The following is an 18634-nucleotide window of genomic DNA, read 5'->3' on the forward strand; positions in this document are numbered from 1 at the left end:
CGTTGTTTAGAATTTAAATTTCACTTGGATTGCGCCATCACCTCGGGCCAATTGCTTGTCGGTGGGAGTGGATGACTGGCCGAACCGATTTCGCTTTCTCACTGTGCATGAATATGGATTGGCTGCTGGAAAGTGGGTCGCGCTGGAATAATTCTTCCGCGTTGAACTATAAAAACCCCAAGCGTTGGCTTGGCAAAACAACGAGTTCTCCTCCATCCTCTGCTGTTGTCACTTCGACAAGTCGGTGCTCAATCAAATACTCACCGAAATGTCGGGTTCCCAGAAGATTTTCAAGCGCATCTGTCTGACGACTTTGGTTCTTTTCTTGACTCTGAACGGCAACAAAATCGCCGTCCACGGATCTTCGAGTGGCTCACCTGTGCAGGCCTGTGTTGACATGGTGCCAGACCATCACGTCGATGCTCAGACCAGTGCTTCCCCCTTCGTGACGACACCCTCAGTGGTTGGTATTTTTCTCAGTTTGAATTTCATTTTAGAATTCTTGATTAGCCTAAATGTTTTGATTTTGTTTTCTGATGAATAGACTTCGGCTGGTAATGATTCCACAATTACATTGACGTTGGCTCCGGTTAAAACTGGCATCGCATTCAAAGGTGAAAGTTTGATCTGAAATTCGAGAGACATTTTACTTTTTAACACGCGCATATTGACATGATTTATCTTTTAAAGGTTTTCTTATCATGGGCTTTAACAACGCCAATCATACAGAAGGACCCATTGGATCCTTTTCGTCAATCAGCAATGGACAAATTATTGACTGCCCAGGAGGGTCTCCCAAGGTACAGAAATATTTAAAAAAAGGATCATTAGAAATGTTTCTTTAATGCTCATGTATTGTCGACAGAACGCTGCCACTCATAGCAATAGCGACAACAAGACTTCCGTAACTGTGGACTGGACCGCTCCTGCGCAATTTGTCGGAACTGTTTTATTCAAGTATATTAATGGATTTCTCACTTGATATTTCGTTTAGCTTATCGGAGTAAAAACAACCTTTGCCCTTATTGATTGTTACACAGGACAACCTATGCTGAAAATGGTGGTATCTTTTGGGTAGCTACCCCGTCGGCCCCCGTCACCTTCGTTTAATTAAAATCTGTTGGTTTTATACTGGAAAAAGAAAATACAACATTCTATTTTATAAATATGAACAGTAATCTATTGTCTTATTTTCAATTCGTTTATTAACTTAGTATTTGTATTAACGTATGATTTGGCCGCCTTCTTAGCTCAGTGGTAGGGCGTTGGTCTCGTCATAAGTATAAATATAAATAGATAACCAAAGGTCGAGAGATCAATCCTCTCAGTAGGCAGTAAATAAATGAGAAATTCAATATTGGTATTGGTATTGTTAGCTTGCAACAGCAGTATTTTAGTTGGTTTCATTCATTTACATAACATCACTATCTTACCCCAAAATGAGTACTGAATCCGCTTGTAGATAAGGTTGATATCTATAAAATCTGATTGTTAATAATCTTTTACAGCTTGGACGATGCTTGGATCAACATTCAAGCTGTCTTGTTGTTTGTGGGTAACTTATGCACACAATGTCCTAATGACCAGGCACGAACTGGCCGATAAAGCATTTTGCTGGCCTCACGATGACAAAGGGAACCTAGTTTCATTTGGTTCAAAGTATAACAGAGTATTTATTTTTTTATTTATTTTATGTAAACCGTCACATGGGAAACAAAACGATTGGGAAATTCAAACAGAAGTAAGTTGACGCCTTAATCAGAGAGATAGACCGTGTACTAAATCTTAGCCAGCGCGTCATTAGCCTATATAATAGAACATGCTACCTGTCTATCCTCTACTTCCTCTTCCAGCCTTTCAACTTGATTGTTCTCCATCGAAACTATCTGCTTCAAACATGTTCAAGTACGTTTGCTTGTCGCTGAGCCTTTTCCTGGCCCTGAACGGTAACCTCGTTCAAGGAACACCCACCGGCGCTCCTCTTATTGCCTGCGCAGACATGACACCGCAACACGGTGTCGGCCCCCAGAACACCACCTCTCCCTTTGGCACTACACCTTCGTCGGTTCGTATTTTCATTTCTGAAGCCATTCGTCATTCTGTTGCGATTGATTTGATATAATTATAATCGTATGCTGCTGACTTCCATTGTTACTTTCAAGCTAAAGAAAATGTCTTGTCTTTCTATAATTTCCCTGTTGGCGGACAGACTTCAATTGCCCAAGGCTCTACCATCACTTTGACGCTGACCGGTTCAGGTCCATTCAAAGGTTTCCTTGTTATTGCCTTCGACAACGACAACCAAGTAGCACCCATCGGCGCCTTCTCAGCCATTAGCTCCGGCCAAACCCTCGATTGCCGAACAGGACCCACACCCATGGTAAGAGCCGAGAATAATTTTTGTAAACCATTATTAAACTCAAATTCGATTGATGAATTTGAAAACATTTGCGGTGACTGATGTAATGCTGCGTGTTTTGAACAGAACGCTGCAACTCACATCGACAATCTTGACAAGACTACCGTGACTATGGACTGGACCGCACCTGCCGGATTCGTCGGAACCGTTTTGATCAAGTATGATAAGATTTTTCTAATCAATTTGCGTTATTGTTCTTGGTGTAACACAGCATATTTGTTTGATATCTGCAGGACCTCCTTTGTACAAGACGTTGCCACTTTCTGGGTCGCTACTGAATCGGCCCTGATTACTGTCGCCTAAATACGTACAGTTATAGTTGTCGGTGTCAAAGTTTGAAAGTGCACTGTAGAGAAAATAAATTTCATTTATAAAGCTGAACTCTCTCGTATTTCTTTCATGTCGGTTCAGTTTTGTGCACCGTAGTACGTACAAAACCCTGCGAAAAGATGCGATATTTTAATCGGTTAATTACCAAACACGTATTAATCGTTTAGTTATTAAACCAGATCATCGATCCATCACTATCTGGTTGCAACTTGTTGTATTAAACTCTGTACTAAAATCAATTAACACGGTCATATTTTTTTTTTACTTTAGTTTTGTTGGGATTATCAGTACAAATGTACTATATTGTAATCTAAAGTTTCTTTTTTCGTAAAACAATTTGCTCCCATGGCAACGTCCCATATATGTCCATTGAAATAGATTTCATGGTCGTACTTGTGTGAAAAATTATACCAATAATTGGTTAGTTTTCCCTGATGCTGCATGTTTGCATTGCAATGTTCGAGAAAGTAGCTATAGCAACTAGAACTATCAGCTACCAGCATATTTTCGTGTAAGAAAAATATTTCAATAAAAAATCTAGAGGTGTACGCAGTAATTATTTGCACCAAAAGAATACGTTGTTTGAGTGATTGGGACGTAGATTAGGCTACCATATTGACTTTAGGAGGCAAGTAGATAACGCGCCATTAATTCACAGCTATATTAGCACGAGAACTGAAAATAGAATGGGACTTTGTAACGTTCTCTTCTCTATTATTAGACGATATAACGATATATCCATTAGCAGAAAAGAGAAAACTAAGCAAGTAAGCATGACAAAACAAATTTCTTCACAAAAACTTAGCTTGCTGCTACATCCCTGCACATTTTCTTTTTCTCTTATTAATATCAGACATCCGGGTTGATTAGTGATTCAAGCATCAGGCTGTCAATACATGATAAAATTTGTAACATTCTTTGTTTTCTTTCTCCTTCGCCTTCGGTTTCTTTTACTTTTAGGCGCCGTCAACCTTTTTAAAATTTGCAACGCTGCTTACTACCACTTTTCACTGAAGTTCGTCTGCACTGCTAGGATCGCTGACAGCCTGACACTGAGATCAGCTGAGATCGTGTGATGAGTTGAGACGTGAGAGAAAGAGAGCAGCCATGGAGCCATCCATCCAGCACCTTCCTTGCCGTTGAGGTCGAGGCTTCATGGTTGAGGTTGCATAGCACCTAGCGCTGTACAAATGTTAAAGCAATTTTATTCATAGCTTGATTGCAATGGGCATTTGCCAAACTAGTGCGTTCGTGCGAAATTTTAAATGTCGATTTCCCAATCGTAGTACCCTGTGTTATTTATGGATGTCGTCCCAACACGTGGTTGGAACAAAGGAGTAATATTGAAAAGCCCAGGAAGCCCAGGAATCTAGGATGCCCAGATTACACCGGCAGAAGAAGTGTGAGATGGATGGATTATTTCACCGATTATTTTACCTGTCTTGGATTTTCAATCTCTGTGCTAAAAGCAAGAGGCCTGGAGTGTTTCACAGTCTGCATTAGTGTCAGTCAGTCAGTGTATGAAAAAGGAATGGTTGACATCCGAAAATGTGCTTCTATATGGCTATGCCAAGGCATTGTTATACTGTCACCAAGTTCCAAAACAGCAAGTCTAAAGCCTTGGAAATGCAGTGTAATACCCCCACCTATGAAGAATCCAGTTGTGAAAAACAAGTAAGGATTGCGAGAATTCGTGTACACTATAACTTTCTAATTATTCTTTTATGTCTTGATTATGGAATTCGTTCCACCTCATTAACCGATAATTGCGGTCGGATGGCCCCATTTCCTTCTCAATCAGCGAAAACAAGTGGCTAACACTCCCACCTTTACCTAAATCTCTTTCGGGCCAGAGAGGAGGTTCTCTACGTAAGAAAAAACAAACAATTTAAATGCGCCAAAAATATCAACTGTCATTTTTAAATAGGTGGAATGCTGTATGCCGTTGGTGGACGAGAAAATAGTTCGGACGCGTTGGGTCATAGTGCCTATGTAAACGCTTACGATCCTGTTACGAGCACTTGGCATTCGCGTGCCGATTTACTTCAAACCTTCAGGCCTTGGAGGAGCTTCTGCCAAAATGAATTTGGACTTTGTCGAACGCTATAATCCTGAAAGAAATTCATAGGAACTGGTTGCAGCTATGAAAATAGCTCGTGTCGGAGTACCACCAGCTGTTGAAAGCCGGAGAGCAAGGTGGTCCTTCCCCATTTTGTATTTTAGTAGTTAACATATCCTTAGTAAATACTCTTGCTAACTTAGTACGTCTTTTAGCTGTCATAAATTAGAAATCCTTGGCGAGCTCTAGAGGAATGAAGTCTTAGAGATTTATTTTTCGGCAAGCGGAGCATCTGCGATTGGTACTGTCTTTTACAGATCTTTAGAAACGCAAGTTGTTCTTGATGTGGAAGACAATACCAACGATTAGTCAAGTAACAGGTGAAGCCTCATTCACTCACATTTGTGTTTCACAAACTCACGTTCCGTTTCACTTTGCTTCTCATTTGATTTAATAGCTCCTAACTATCTATCTGTATCTATTGAGATCTTGGGGTGTGCTCTTTTGTTTACTATTTCAAATTGAGTGTTAAACTGGCTGTCAACAACCAAAGAAAGTACTTTCCTCAAAAAGGGAACTCTTTCTACGTAGGTCTGTGTTCCAACAAGGGCAAAGAGAAAAAAAGATCAAACACCCGACAATTTCATCTGAATCGTCAGAGTTACGAAAATCAGAGTTACTGTACGTTAAGTTAAGAAATCTATGTTGAAGCTAGCGCAGCACATATAGCCCCTTCTTCGATTCGTTCAATAGCTTAAAAAAGTGCCGTTTGTTTATATTGCAGGTTTGGAAGGGTAAACCGGAAAAATTGGAAACACAAGAAAAACCGGAAAATTCAGAATTAACGGTAATTTGAACTCAATTTTCTAATTTCTTACAAGGTAATCCCGAATTCCCCACACAAAAATTTAATTGATTTCGGTATTAATTATCTCTTAAGGCTATTTCAATTATGCCTAAGTCAATGGAGAATAACAATTTCATTTAATTCCGATCGGACGTTTCCCTGCTGATGCACCAACAATATCTACCGAGCGGACCAGATGGCGAGGTCTTCGTTTAAAGACTGCTTGTAACGTAACGTATATCAAAACAGCAAGTTTATTCTTTTTTAAAAAATAAAGACAGAAGAGCATTATTTTTTTGTAGTAACGTGCCCGCAGGTGAATGGTTATACCCCTTCTTTAGGTAAGATCGCGTCACGCAACCTTTTCTTTCCTATTACCTTTTGTTTTAAATTATATTTTTATGTGTGCTATTCAAACAACTGCTGGTGTGTTACCACCTTCAAAACCGGGCGTCTGTTTTACTTTGAATTAATAGTCAGTTTGGCGTATAGCAACAAGATTTTGTGATGTTGACGGTACATTTCCTCCTTCCCGTGTGTTCACCAGTTCATTCTCGTTCCCTGAGTGTTTATGGCAAGGAGATCTATTTGTGAGGTTGTTGAACTGCTGAACTTGAAATGAACCATCCCCAAGCAGGCTATCTAGGAACATTATCGTGACAGGGGCGTTTTTGAAATCACTCGAGGGCTACTAATTATCAATAGTTTTTCCCAATATCACGGCGATGACCCGCTCCGTAGCATCCCAAAACCTTTTTCTTCTCATTTGGAAACCTGTCTGTTACTGTGCTGATTCACGTTTGAACTGGTAGTAGTACCGTTAACAATATTCGCTATTACTTAAGTCAACAGTTTGTTCCATTTCGTTCACAGTTCGCTGGTGGTCAGTCGTCAGAATGCGTTTCACTGCGTTTCACTGCGTTCGTCGTCATTTGCTGCTGTGCCAGTTTTAATTATGCCCGTGATCTCAAGACAGACCAACTGTAAGTCGAATTTTGAGTTAATAACGAGTAGTTTAAGTTGGACGATATTTTTGTTCTAGGACTGGTGAGTATGCGGTGCTACGGTCAAAAAGGACAATCGTGGAAGACGAAGCCCTTGCTAGGGAATATCTGTCAGCCCACAATGATAAATCTTCCGAAATGTGTTACAAGACCAACGTTGCGGAGTGGAGATTCGCTTCGGACATCACCGACGAGAACGAACAACTCAAAGTATTTCTTTATTTCGCTAATGAATCTCGACTTTACGTAATACCTTTCTATTGATACCGCAGTTGGAGCAAAGTTTAGTTGCCGCTCGTTTTGAGAAAGAAGCTTGGAAGAATATCACCAGTTTCAATTGGAAACCGTTCACTGACCCCGATTTGAAACGCAAATTTAAACTCTTATCTGTTTTGGGTCCTTCTGCCCTCCCAGAGGGTAAACTAACGCAGGTAAAATTGGCACTTCAAAATAAATTTTATTTATTGATGGGAGGTCATCGTTTTGGTTTCACTAGTACCGCAAAACAATTGACGCCATGGAGAAGATTTACAGCACGGCCAAAATCTGTTCCTTCACCAATCCGGGCGATTGCGGAATAAATCTCGACCCTGGTATCAAGACATAGGTTAAGTAAGTAGAGCACAGCGATTAAAAACTTCCCCCTTTTCCCATTTTAGAAATTACGGAGAAAATGAGCAAAAGTCGCAACTTTGACGAGTTGAAACATGTTTGGCAGCAGTGGCACGAACAGAGTGGCGGTAAAATGCGGGATCATTATGAAAAATTCGTCGAACTCAGCAACGAAGCCGCTCGAATGAATAGTATGTTACGTTCAAATGCAATTTGTTGTTGTCGCCAATGCTTTATAATTTTGTTTACAGATTTCAGCGACACGGGAGCTTATTGGCTACGGAATTATGAGTCGGACACATTCAAGGAAGATATCGAGGGACTGTGGCAGACCATCAGACCGTTTTACCTTCAACTTCACGCCTACGTCCGGGCCAAACTCCGAGCTCATTACGGAGAAGACAAGGTCCCCAAAAATCAACCCATACCCGCACATCTTCTGGGCAACATGTGGGGCCAAACGTGGGGCAATATCGACGACTTGGTTACGCCATATCCAGGGAAAACTTCAATCGATGTCACTCCTGAAATGTTGAAGCAAGTAAGAGTCCTCGTTGAATATTCCAGGAAAGCAAAGCTACAAAACTTGGTTTTTCACTTAGGGCTACACCCCAAAGAAAATGTTTGAAATGTCGGAAGAATTCTTCACCTCGATGGGTTTGCTGCCGACTCCGCCCGAATTTTGGAGCGGATCCATCATCGAGAAACTGGTGGGTAAGGAAATGGTGTGTCACGCTTCTGCTTGGGACTTTTGCAACGGCAAGGATTTCAGGATCAAGCAATGCACCAAGGTCACCATGGAGGACTTTATTGTCGTCCATCACGAAATGGGACACATCCAGTACTTTTTACAGTACAAAAATCTTCCGCTAGTCTACAGGGAAGGAGCCAATTCTGGTAAATTGTCTCATTTTCATAGATTTTTGAATTTTTAAATTACAACTTATTATTTGACAGGTTTTCACGAAGCTGTAGGCGATTCTCTAGCCCTCTCTGTCCAGACCACCAAACAGTAAGATTTGATCCAATTGTCCCAAGACGAATAAATGATTAACCTAGTTTCTTTCAGTCTTAAGGAAATAGGATTATTAGACAAATCAACACCCCAAGATCAGGAAGCGACCATCAATTACCTATTGGCGACAGCTTTGGAAAAAATCGCCTTTTTCCCATTTGCGTACATCATGGACAAGTGGCGCTGGGATGTGTTTGACGGGTCCGTTAAATCGACCGATTACAATGGTCATTGGTGGAAGCTTCGGTTAGTTTTTTATTTTTTTTATTTTTTTTTTTTTTGCAATTGCTTTTATATCTCCTCTTTAATAAAGTGAGAAGTACCAAGGCATCAGATCGCCAGTAACAAGATCCGAAAATGATTTCGATCCCGGAGCAAAGTATCACATTGCAGCCAACGTCGAGTACATTCGGTATTGTGATAATTTCAGCAATGTTCCATTAACAAGACTTGGGTTCTAGTAATTAAATTTGTTTTAAATCCGTGAGTGCAGGTATTTTGTGAGTTTCGTTATCCAGTTCCAGTTTTACAAATCCCTGTGCATGACAGCCGGACAATATGATCCCCACAATCCATCCCAACCACTTCACGAGTGCGACTTCTACAAGAACAAAGAAGCAGGAGCCAAATTAGGGTAAATTTTTCTCTTTTTCTCTTCCCTTCTAACTGATTCTCAATATTACCTCTTCTGCTCAAAAATACAAGAGCGATGTTGGCTATGGGAGCTTCCCGACCTTGGCCAGAAGCGATGCGAGCCGTCACGGGACAAGATCGCATGGACGCCAGCGCTTTCCGTGAATATTTTAAGCCCCTGGAGGTGTGGCTGATAGCCAAGAACAAGGAACTTGGCGAACCTGTCGGATGGGATTCAGATCAGTAATACTTGGTTATGGAAACTGAGTTGAAAATGTTACCCCAAAAATCCGTTAACTGTTCACCTCAATTGCATTGACGTATTAAGTATTAAGCGTCACATTTTGCAAAATTTGAAGTGACCTATGTAACCAAGTTTTTTTTTTACCGGAATGTATCGATCTAAAAAGCAAACTGGTTTTGTTAAGATGCCGGAATAGATTTTTATTTGACAGGATTTCTGTATTGCGTTGTAATAGAACTTTGTGTGGACATCTGAACTTTGAATTGGAGTGTCATCCAAATAATAGACAGGTGAACTACAGCGAAGTTTTTTTTTCCAGTAATAACTCAGGTGACCTTCAGACAAACAAGTCGAGGACCATTTAGCTTACCGCTAGAGAGAGTCTGGTATATGTAATGTATTATTATTTTTTATTTATTATATGTTTCTTCCCAATGATAATATTACTTTCAGGTAGTTATCGTTATCCTCAGCTAATATTCTTGCTTAATTACCTAAAAAGGTGCTTGTTATTATAACTTGTTACGTCTTTCTTTTTAGCTCGTAAATAAGAAAACTTTCGCAGGCAAGAGGTATGAGGTCCTAACGTGGGACTTATTCTTCGGCGCTGAGCACCTGCGATCGGTATCCTTTCGTGTTTTACAGATCTCAAATGACGCAAGTTGCTCTTGATAAGGAACCGACAAATGCCGCCGATGAGTCATGAAACAGGTTAGGCTTCATTCACTCACATTTGTTTTTCACAATTTCACGTTCCCTCTCACTTTGTGACTTTGCTGCTTATTTCATTTTATAACTTCTAACTATCTACCTATATCTATTGAGCTTATGGGATGTGCTCTTTTGTTTACAATTCTGAATTAACTGTGAAACTGCCGACTGTTATTTGCAACAACTAAAGAAAGTGCTCTGCTCAAAATAGGAATTCTTCCGACGTTGGCCTGTGTTCCATCAAGGGCAAGAAGAATAAAAGATAAAACATGTAGTAGATGTGGTGCTACGCAATGTCCCGAAAATTTAATCGCAATCCTCAGAGTTACTTGTAGTTCAGTTAAGAATCCTTTGATGAAGCTAGCGCAGCGAATACAGCCCCTTCTTCGATTCGAATCTTCACAGTGTGTACCTTGAATACGAAACAGCAGGTACTTAGTTGCCAATCACCATCAAATCCCAATGCAATGCAATTCACAATAACAGTAGCCGTTGTTTTAAAAAAGCACTTAGAACGTTTCGAATAGCACTTTGTAATGCATTCCCTAGTAAGCTTTCGTTAAGTTTGTTTACACTAAAGCATGTGCATTATGCCAACTACAAAATTGTCAAAACTCAGTCAAAGTGTTAACAACTAAACTAAAAAGTTGTTACTGCGACATTTTCCGTTGATGGTTCCTTCACCCAGTAAATAGCTTCTCCTCGCACAAATGTCGTCCTAAAATTACAATTAAATTTGTTTAAATAACATGCATTTGACTCCCCCTCTCTCTTTAACTATGAATAATTTAAAGTTAATTTTACTTGAAGACGACAGAGCCGACAAAATCAACCGGTGCCGTCCAGATGGCCTGCACGAACTTCTTGATACTGTTGTTGTCTTGGTGAGAAATAGTATTCTGCGTAACCCAAATTATTTGCTTTAGAAATTAAATACAGGTACGCATGCAGTGAAATTCAGACATACATTTACACCATCGGGGCAGCTCAATATCTGGCCGTCAGTCGGCATACCAAACGTTCCGACTGGTCCAGCCTCGTCCGATTTGGAGGCATCGAAGGCCATTGTCATGTTACCTTAATCATACCACTGAAAGTTAGTGCAATTAGAGTAATGACATTTTGTTTCCATATACAGTTCACCTTTGAAGGAAGTTGTTGTGATATTTCGTAATGTGATGGTGAGACTTCCTCCTTGAACGATCGTCGTCTGGAAATGCATAGCAAAGATTGTTGTTATTTTTTATAATAAATGATTGATGTGGTATTAGTTACCTGTGATGGGACCGTTTCATAAGGGCAAGGATCGGTACTAGGAGCAGTCCCGTCGTGCACGGGAGCCATGGTGGAGCAGGCGGCAGTCAGATCTCCATTTGAATAGGCTTCCAGAACAGAAACGAGACACACGAATTGCACACTTAATGCAAGTAGTAAGTTGATTCGACAATTCATTTCGAAGGATTTACTTTAGGAAAACAATCGTCTCGAATGAATCTAATAGTCAAAGTGTGACAATACGTTTGGCATCCCCTGCTTTTATACAAGAAGCAGGAAAGATGCAGCATACCTTACAGCATGTACTGTATTGAATTGATCCAGTGACAACAGAGGCATTGTTTAAAATATAAATTTTTATTTTAGTGGACGATGTGTCAGGAATTACCAGTCCAAAGTTTAGAAACTTTTAAACTTTCGTTCTTCTGTTTTAATCTGCTAAATCGGTGGCTAATAGAAACGTTTTTTTTTTAACTAATCATAATGCTGGACTGCTGGTCATATGAATGACGCTTATTGTAGTTCCGCTAATGATGTATGTTTGTGTCGGTATTTGTCGGTGGCGTGACAAAAGCTGACTTCTGAGGTGAACGAAATGGCATTGATTCGTGGACAGGGAGGGACAGGCACGTAGACCACGTCAATTTGAGGCCTGATTACGCATCAGCATTTAATTTAAAAGTGGTGCTCATTTTGATCTATAATAGACCTAAGGAATTTCATTCCTTTCTGTTTTTCGTGTGACCAAATTTTGATATTAATTACTTGTTTATTTTTGTTGGATTCGACTTTCGATACACTTGAATTTGATCAACAAATACACATCACAGACTGCCGCCTGAACTGGCAACAATCGAGCGCAAGACAAACATGTGTATAGTGACAAACGCTGACAGTACGTACTTTGACCCAGAAAATATCCCGTGTTTGAACAAAGGTAGTCCTGTACCCCAAGAAAACAAAACTCTTGTGTTCAAAACTGAAAAGATTACAATTTACAAAAATACTACACCCCTAATGAAACAAGCAGGGACGGTCCGAACCAAACTGACTTGACTGAGTTGACTCTTTATCTAAATTGTTCACATGGGTGTATTCTGATTTGTCCCCCAAAGTAAACCAATTCATGCCTGGGCAAATGCTTAATCAAGTAATTAAACTATAAATTTAAGTCACAAGAAATTCTGCCGAAAGAATTGATTGGAGTTCTATTGTCGCGTAGTGGAGTTCTACTGTCGGGCACTGGAGTTCTATTGTCGGGTATTTTTAATAATGTTTAAAACAGGAGTTATCATCTTATGTCTTTGGAGTTCTACTGTCGCATACTTTACAATTTAAAATATTGGGGTTCTATTGTCGGTGGAGTTCTACGGTCGCCATAACGGCGGATTGTCCTACCATCCGCCAGGTGGCGCGAGTGTCTTCGTGAGGAAGAAACATTGTCAATTGTTTTTTGTTTGTTGTTTCCGAGACGCTGACATGAAAGTGTCTTCCAAGTTGATTGGTGTCGATCTACATTTTTAATTTTTTAGCCATTAAATGTAATTGGTAATGCTAGTTTGGATTTCTTAAATTTAATTAATCTTTGACGTCTCTGTCTGAATTTCAGGCAATCTGGCATATAATTTCACTTGGCCAAATGTGATGACGTGGGTCGAAACTGCTGTCCATTTTGCCGAAATGTCGGCCATTGTTAGCTGTACGTCTCATCTCGTGCAGAAACACTTCAGAGCTAGTAAAGTAATTTTGTTGATCAATCTCCCTGCAATAATACTATAGGTTTTACTTTTATTATTTTATTTTCAGGTCGGAAATGGAGATCCCTTTGCTCAACTGTTGCAGGAATTTAGAACACGACAAAGTCTGAGCTTCATGGCTGTAGCATCATTAATGTGATTTTGTTGCAGCCAGCTGGTGAAAGGTGTGATCGAGTCATGGTTGAGTTACAGCTTCTGCATGCAGTTTATCGAGCTGGTGCTATCCCAAGTGTAACTGCAGGAATACTTCTTGAATTGGTAATTTGATTGATATTATTGGTTGTAACTTGGGAAATCTTGTGTTTTTTTTGTTTTTTATTATTTTGCATTCAACTGATAGTTGATTGCTACAGATTTAGTAAATGACTAGAGAGTAGACCCCTTTGCTTCTCTGTTGCAATTATGAGTTAAGACCATTATGGAAATGTGGATTACATTTGTTATTTTCAAGTTGGAAAACTTTACAACTACAAATTCCTTTGTAAGATTTATCAAGGTAATTCTGAGAGATTGCATAGTTTAACTTCATACTTCTGTTGATTTGTTATGTCACATGAGATTCTGTTCCTTGTTAGTAACTTGTTTTTGTTTTTCAATAGCCAGGTGAAGTCTGCGCTTCCTTGTTGCAGTCTAATGTGCGCATGGATTTGTTGCAGTCATCCAGTGAAAGGTGTGATTAAATTGAGCTGTTGCATGCAGTCTTTGGTGCTGATGTTGTCCTGGAGTGTGGGAGAGTCCCATGCTTCAAGTCTTCTGGGATCAGCTATATCTGAGTTGACGCTGGATCATGCTGCATTGTGGTTGCCGAAATGTTGGACATCTAGTAGAACTGCAAGAAGACTCCTTGAAATAGTAATTTGATAAAAATTATAAGTTATGACTTGGGAAGTATCATGCTTGGACTACTATAATTGCTTACATGATTTAATTTTAACATTTGGGGATTTCATCATGTCAACAGCTCTTTCCTTTGATCATATGTAAATTGAGTTATGGATTGTTTAAGGGGAATTGGTTAACAAGATAGGCAGATACTGTTGAAGAATGTTTTTGTTTCGCTGCAGAGCACTTCAAATTTCAAATTAATTTTTATTGAAATCTTTAATGAATAATCTAGTTTCATGTAAATTTTTGTTTAAACTTTAGTTATCAGTTAGTGTTGCCATAGAATATTTGGGTGAACTCCATTTGAAGTGATTTTTTTTAATTTTATACAAAATTTCCATTGATCAAACATTAATTTCATTTTGGTCATAGGTTTATGTTTACGAAGCAGTGATGTTGCTGTCCAATATGGCATATGTTGTTGCAGCCTATACTGGTGAAAGATTTTTTGCATCGAGTTATGTTGTTGCTGTTCCTTGGTGCCGGACTGCTGGTGTTGTCCACAAAAGTTATATTCAGTTTTAATTGTTATTTGTGTCTATGCAGTTAACCGTTTATATGTTGAAAAAGGAACAGAAAAGTTCCTTGGTGTTGAATCGCTGGTGTTGTGCTACATAAGTTACATCCAGTATTTTGTTTAATTGCTATTTGCGTCTATGAAGTTAACCGTTTTTATGTTGAGAATGACAAAAAATAGTAATACGGGAACTTTTACGTTGAACAAATAATAAACATATCTTCGCGATTGGGTAACCAGCGAGGAGGAGATTGGGGGGGGGGGAGCAATTGATTTTCATTACCAAGAAGAAGTCGTGGTTTGTTTTAATAAGGTAGAAATAAAATCCTTTGTCTATCACATTCATATACCTACCTGTATAACCATATCTATTTCTCAAACCTCATAACATCCACCAACATCCTTTCCTTAAACCCCATAACTTCCACAAACATCTATTCCTTAAACCCACATTTCCCCACAAATATCTGTAATATGTAAAGATTATTTTTTGATAAATAATTGTTTAAATAATATGGTGAAATAACATGGAAAAATAACAAATATGGAATATTTACAAAATAAACAATTTATTAAACAAAGCGTCCGGTTCGAAACAATTTTTTTTGTACGAGGTTTTTTAGCAAGTTCTCCGCCAACCAATTCGACAAAAAAATGATACGTTTGTTTTCACGGAAATTGCGTCAGACGGTTAAAAAATTACTAGTTCAACAATCTCATGTAGAAATTTGCATCTAGTCTACTGGTGCAAATTGCGTTTCTTAAAGCTTGATTATTTAGGAGATGTGTTGAGTAGCCAATAAAATGAACTAATTCGCTTTTTCAGAATATTTTGAAGATAGATCACAAGAAAATCTAAAAACAACAAAGTGATCTAAAACCAAAATATTCAGAAAAAGTGGATTAGTTCAATTGTTTAGCTACTCACAATTGCTTTTAACACATCACCTAAATTAATCAAGCTTACAGAATCACAATTTGCACCAGTAGACTAGATGCAAATTTCTACAAGAGATTGTTGAATTAGAAATTTTGTAACCGTGTGACGAAATTTCCGTGAAAACAAATTATCACTTTTGATCAAATTGGGTGGCGGATTGCTTGCTAAAACTCGCACATGCAGTGTCGGCGTAGATCCAGGGAGATTACCTGGAAATGGAAGAAGAGAGAAGAGTGCGAGGCAAGTTTTACTGGGGAGCGATTAGTCATAATAGGCTTCCGGGTTAGACTCATGACCATCTAAAAGTTTTCGTCGGATCATGCGCCTTCCAAGTCCCCGTTCAACCAGAGCCCTCCCCTCCTCCTGGTTTCACAGCGGGTGAGTGACCACCGGCGGGCGTTGGTTAGTGGTTAGTTAGGGAAACGGGGCCACAGAAAAGAAGGGAGCCCAGAAATGCGTTTGTAATTTAGTCTAACTACACAATTTATCAGTCTTTGATTACAGTATTCTCTCGCCGGTTTTCAGTTTCACTAATGGAGTCCATGATCAGTAGCGAAGGATTACCCTGTAAGTAGAATGAACATTTATTTGGATGACAAATCATTTTCAATAAGATTGTAGCGACAAAAAGCAATACCTCAAATCAAGAGGGACTGTGTAAGGAGCTTAATAGGGAGATTCAAGGGTAGCAGCCATTGGGTTAGCAAACAAGGGACCTTGTTGACTTTCTTGAAAGAACATTACTTTTCATAAAGTCTGTCATGCAAATTTAGGAACCTGAAGGTTCCTGTAAATGAAAAAAAAAAAAAAAAAACATTTAAAAAATAAGTAAAAGAATAATTAAACAGTTTTAAGTATATACTCACGCAATATTTTTCTAGCCAAAATCATCATCTCGTCCAAGGAAACGCCATCAGTCCATCACACATCGCGAACAGCCAAAAATCTAAAGGGTGCAACTCCGTTCTGTGTTGAGAGCAGGGTAGTAGAAGCCGGTTGGGTAGTCGAATGATGCTGGCCGCCTAAATGATGTTCATGTAGGCCGCATCTTCTCGGTCATTACCTAAATGGCTAAATCAAGAAACAAAATGTAAACAAAATTTAAATTCAGTGACATGACAATGAAGTTACACAGGTAACACCAATCAGCTTTCCTAAGCAATCCAGAAGATGGAATGAGTCAAGTTCGATGACAAAGCGAATGATCCGCGTTGAACGTATGGTCATTGCCTTATTTCGGAGGGATAACCAGATGCCCCACATTTGATCTTATAGGCAACATCTAAATAAGAAATCAAACAATCGTTAAAATTGCTATTAGTATGACAACTTCTCTAAATTCAATGTAAACACAACTTACAATGATGATAGCATGATCACAATATTCAAACTCTTTTTTTGTTGTTGACAAATAGGGAGATTCAAGGGTAGCAGCCAATAACGGGTTAGCAAACAAGGAATCTTGTTGACTGTAAGTCCTTTTCTTGGAAGGACATAACTTCTCATATAGTCAGTCATGCCAATTTAGAAACTGTAAGTAAAACAAAAATTCATATTAGACTGCAATTAATAAAGTTCAGTAACATGACAAGTGAACTTTTATACACATGAAACCACAAATCAGTTATCCAAGATTCTCTATAAGATGGAATGAGAGATTGTTCCATGCTGGCGTCGGTGATCTAGCAAATTCAATAGAAACAGCCGATAATTAAGATTAATCCTAATAAAACATGAGAAGAATATATGTTTTAGCATGAAATAAAGCTAGTGTTGGTTTTTACCTGTATCAATTTGATAACACATTCAGTAGAATACAATGAGTTTGAACAAAATAGTTGACGGTAGGTTGCATGACTTTCACGTTTACTCAGACCGCTCTGACTGTGAGTTGAAAAAGGGTCGCCATAATTCGTCATCGTCATCGTCATCGTCATCGTCTTTTAGGGACTAAACTGCGGAATGTGTTGTGGAAATCATGAATCGGCCACCAGAGGGAGCCGCTTGACTTCTACTTGGCATTTCGAACAACCACTACAGTTTTTTGTGGTTCGAACATGGTAGTACAAATATCTTTGAATGTCTAGCTCTATTAGCGTAATGCTAATGCAATTGGTGTAATGCATTAAATACTTAAAACTATATATTGACATTATGACTTATGAGTGCGATGATGTGATCCGTTCAAGATAAAATACGTGGTGCTTAGTTATTATATTTTCATGTCACCTCTGGAAAATTATCTGTCTTTAATTTGATAGGAGAATACCTTGAATTTATATACGACTATATATTTATATATAACATTATATTGTTACATTATATATTAAAATATGTATAATTATATGCAATATTATATCGCCGCATATAATAATATTTAATATCCCATGTTTTCATGGACGTGACCGTTCTACGTGCATATACGACTTTATATATTTATATATACCATTATATATTAAAATATATATAATTATATGCAATAATATATAACCGCATATAATCATATTTAATATCACATGATGGACTTGACCGTTCTATGTGCTTCCGTTATCTTGTGTACCCTCTTATATAAACGTATACACATGTATAAGACCCTATTTTATTTGCGAAATCCTAATTATAATTAGATTCTCAGAGGTTCTGATTGAAGCGTGGTTTTATAACTTGTTATAGGATGTCTAGTTATCTACGACAATCCGCCGACTATTTTTTCGGAATTAACGTCTATTTTTATTTTTAACGTTAGTTTGATGTTTTCTATGCGTGAATGTTTCAGAATACAGGAACATTTTCTTCATTTTTTTGCATATAAAAATTCGATTTAATTCATTATTGCCTATTTTTAAAATAAAACAAGCATAAAAATCTAGATAAACTTGCACAACTTTAGCCTATGACTATTTGAAATCCAGTGGTGCCCCCTGGTGGCATCCACAGCGGATCCCGCATTTTAGCCCCCCTATGGGCAGACGATGACGATGACGATGACGATGACGAATTATGGCGACCCGTTGAAAAACATGAAAAACCGGTTTTTCAGCGGTTGAATAGGTTATCCAACATATACACGGAATAGAACACATCACCGACAAGTTATTACAGACGTAATCACTCGAGTTTACCTATGAATCATTGGTAATTTTCGAAGCTAGCTTAACGATGATTGTTGACTTATCAGATGTTACAACTTCTCGCGTTCTGACGAATAAGCGAAGAAAATTTCGCGTTTTGGGGCAAGAAAAGGAAATTTTGCATGCAGTTCTATATTTGACCGCTAGATAGCGTTGTGGCGAAACTTTTTTTTTAAAATTTAAACATTTTGTTTGTGACTCTCGGCGTGCTCTAAAGGGGATAGCGACATTGGGACTAATAACCACAAGGACTAA

General features: G+C 38.7%; 5 protein-coding genes, 2 long non-coding RNA genes and 1 other non-coding gene across 8 annotated transcripts in view; 6 read left to right on the forward strand and 2 right to left on the reverse strand.

The window, feature by feature from the left end:
- Positions 1–182: 182 nt before the first annotated feature.
- On the forward strand, positions 183–1167 carry LOC124342869 (putative defense protein 3). The gene is made up of 5 exons (XM_046796071.1): positions 183–463; positions 545–614; positions 691–800; positions 866–957; positions 1041–1167. Exons 1-5 carry the CDS (start codon positions 269–271, stop codon positions 1108–1110), a joined length of 537 nt encoding a protein of 178 aa, XP_046652027.1. The 5' UTR covers positions 183–268; the 3' UTR covers positions 1111–1167.
- A 73-nt stretch (positions 1168–1240) lies between these two features.
- Trnat-cgu lies at positions 1241–1334 on the forward strand. The gene is made up of 2 exons: positions 1241–1276; positions 1299–1334. It is a non-coding gene; the product is annotated as a tRNA-Thr (tRNA).
- A 389-nt stretch (positions 1335–1723) lies between these two features.
- On the forward strand, positions 1724–2800 carry LOC124342863 (putative defense protein 3). The gene is made up of 5 exons (XM_046796064.1): positions 1724–1741; positions 1805–2065; positions 2210–2380; positions 2486–2577; positions 2653–2800. Exons 2-5 carry the CDS (start codon positions 1820–1822, stop codon positions 2720–2722), a joined length of 579 nt encoding a protein of 192 aa, XP_046652020.1. The 5' UTR covers positions 1724–1741; positions 1805–1819; the 3' UTR covers positions 2723–2800.
- Positions 2801–4309: 1509 nt separating this feature from the next.
- Positions 4310–9463, forward strand: LOC124342211 (angiotensin-converting enzyme-like). Its single transcript, XM_046795175.1, has 14 exons — positions 4310–4423; positions 5593–5655; positions 6529–6638; positions 6698–6869; positions 6932–7090; positions 7156–7252; positions 7319–7462; positions 7523–7812; positions 7874–8168; positions 8229–8283; positions 8341–8532; positions 8600–8698; positions 8780–8920; positions 8992–9463. The coding sequence occupies exons 1-14, from the start codon at positions 4310–4312 to the stop codon at positions 9164–9166; spliced, it is 2106 nt and encodes a 701-aa protein (XP_046651131.1). The 3' UTR covers positions 9167–9463.
- Positions 9464–10391: 928 nt separating this feature from the next.
- On the reverse strand, positions 10392–12333 carry LOC124342872 (putative ferric-chelate reductase 1). The gene is made up of 5 exons (XM_046796075.1): positions 11150–12333; positions 11018–11084; positions 10842–10951; positions 10679–10773; positions 10392–10592 (listed from the first exon to the last, which is right to left on the reverse strand). The coding sequence occupies exons 1-5, from the start codon at positions 11324–11326 to the stop codon at positions 10514–10516; spliced, it is 528 nt and encodes a 175-aa protein (XP_046652031.1). The 5' UTR covers positions 11327–12333; the 3' UTR covers positions 10392–10513.
- The window catches only part of LOC124342213, an 82470-nt gene continuing 75045 nt past the window's right edge, over positions 11210–18634 (forward strand). Inside the window, exons 1-4 of the mRNA XM_046795176.1 lie at positions 11210–11304; positions 12759–12889; positions 12956–13042; positions 13111–13164. Coding sequence (XP_046651132.1) covers positions 12794–12889; positions 12956–13042; positions 13111–13164 — 237 coding nt within the window. The 5' untranslated portion in view covers positions 11210–11304; positions 12759–12793. The remainder of the gene's footprint in view (positions 11305–12758; positions 12890–12955; positions 13043–13110; positions 13165–18634) is intronic.
- Positions 13247–14809, forward strand: LOC124342920. The gene is made up of 3 exons (XR_006918965.1): positions 13247–13402; positions 13506–13758; positions 14164–14809. It is a non-coding gene; the product is annotated as an uncharacterized LOC124342920 (long non-coding RNA).
- On the reverse strand, positions 15706–17045 carry LOC124342919. Its single transcript, XR_006918964.1, has 6 exons — positions 17033–17045; positions 16854–16930; positions 16609–16779; positions 16115–16530; positions 15886–16035; positions 15706–15813 (listed from the first exon to the last, which is right to left on the reverse strand). It is a non-coding gene; the product is annotated as an uncharacterized LOC124342919 (long non-coding RNA).

The sequence above is a fragment of the Daphnia pulicaria genome, chromosome 6 (assembly GCF_021234035.1).
Source record: "Daphnia pulicaria isolate SC F1-1A chromosome 6, SC_F0-13Bv2, whole genome shotgun sequence".
NCBI classification, from domain to species: Eukaryota; Metazoa; Arthropoda; class Branchiopoda; order Diplostraca; family Daphniidae; genus Daphnia; species Daphnia pulicaria.

What these genes read in the sequence shown, in the direction of transcription:
- LOC124342869 (XM_046796071.1), top strand. Translation starts at nt 269, where the DNA reads ATGTCGGGTTCCCAGAAGATTTTCAAGCGCATCTGTCTGACGACTTTG. An exon ending in GCCCAGGAGGGTCTCCCAAG is followed by an intron (nt 801 to 865) that starts GTACAGAAATAT and finishes TATTGTCGACAG; the next exon opens with AACGCTGCCACTCATAGCAA. An exon ending in GTCGGAACTGTTTTATTCAA is followed by an intron (nt 958 to 1,040) that starts GTATATTAATGG and finishes ATTGTTACACAG; the next exon opens with GACAACCTATGCTGAAAATG.
- LOC124342863 (XM_046796064.1), top strand. Translation starts at nt 1,820, where the DNA reads ATGCTACCTGTCTATCCTCTACTTCCTCTTCCAGCCTTTCAACTTGAT. An exon ending in GAACAGGACCCACACCCATG is followed by an intron (nt 2,381 to 2,485) that starts GTAAGAGCCGAG and finishes TGTTTTGAACAG; the next exon opens with AACGCTGCAACTCACATCGA. An exon ending in GTCGGAACCGTTTTGATCAA is followed by an intron (nt 2,578 to 2,652) that starts GTATGATAAGAT and finishes TGATATCTGCAG; the next exon opens with GACCTCCTTTGTACAAGACG.
- LOC124342211 (XM_046795175.1), top strand. Translation starts at nt 4,310, where the DNA reads ATGGCTATGCCAAGGCATTGTTATACTGTCACCAAGTTCCAAAACAGC. An exon ending in ACGAGAACGAACAACTCAAA is followed by an intron (nt 6,870 to 6,931) that starts GTATTTCTTTAT and finishes TTGATACCGCAG; the next exon opens with TTGGAGCAAAGTTTAGTTGC. An exon ending in CAGGGAAGGAGCCAATTCTG is followed by an intron (nt 8,169 to 8,228) that starts GTAAATTGTCTC and finishes ATTATTTGACAG; the next exon opens with GTTTTCACGAAGCTGTAGGC.
- LOC124342872 (XM_046796075.1), bottom strand. Translation starts at nt 11,326, where the DNA reads ATGAATTGTCGAATCAACTTACTACTTGCATTAAGTGTGCAATTCGTG. An exon ending in ATGAAACGGTCCCATCACAG is followed by an intron (nt 11,085 to 11,149) that starts GTAACTAATACC and finishes ATGCATTTCCAG; the next exon opens with ACGACGATCGTTCAAGGAGG. An exon ending in CACAACAACTTCCTTCAAAG is followed by an intron (nt 10,952 to 11,017) that starts GTGAACTGTATA and finishes GGTATGATTAAG; the next exon opens with GTAACATGACAATGGCCTTC.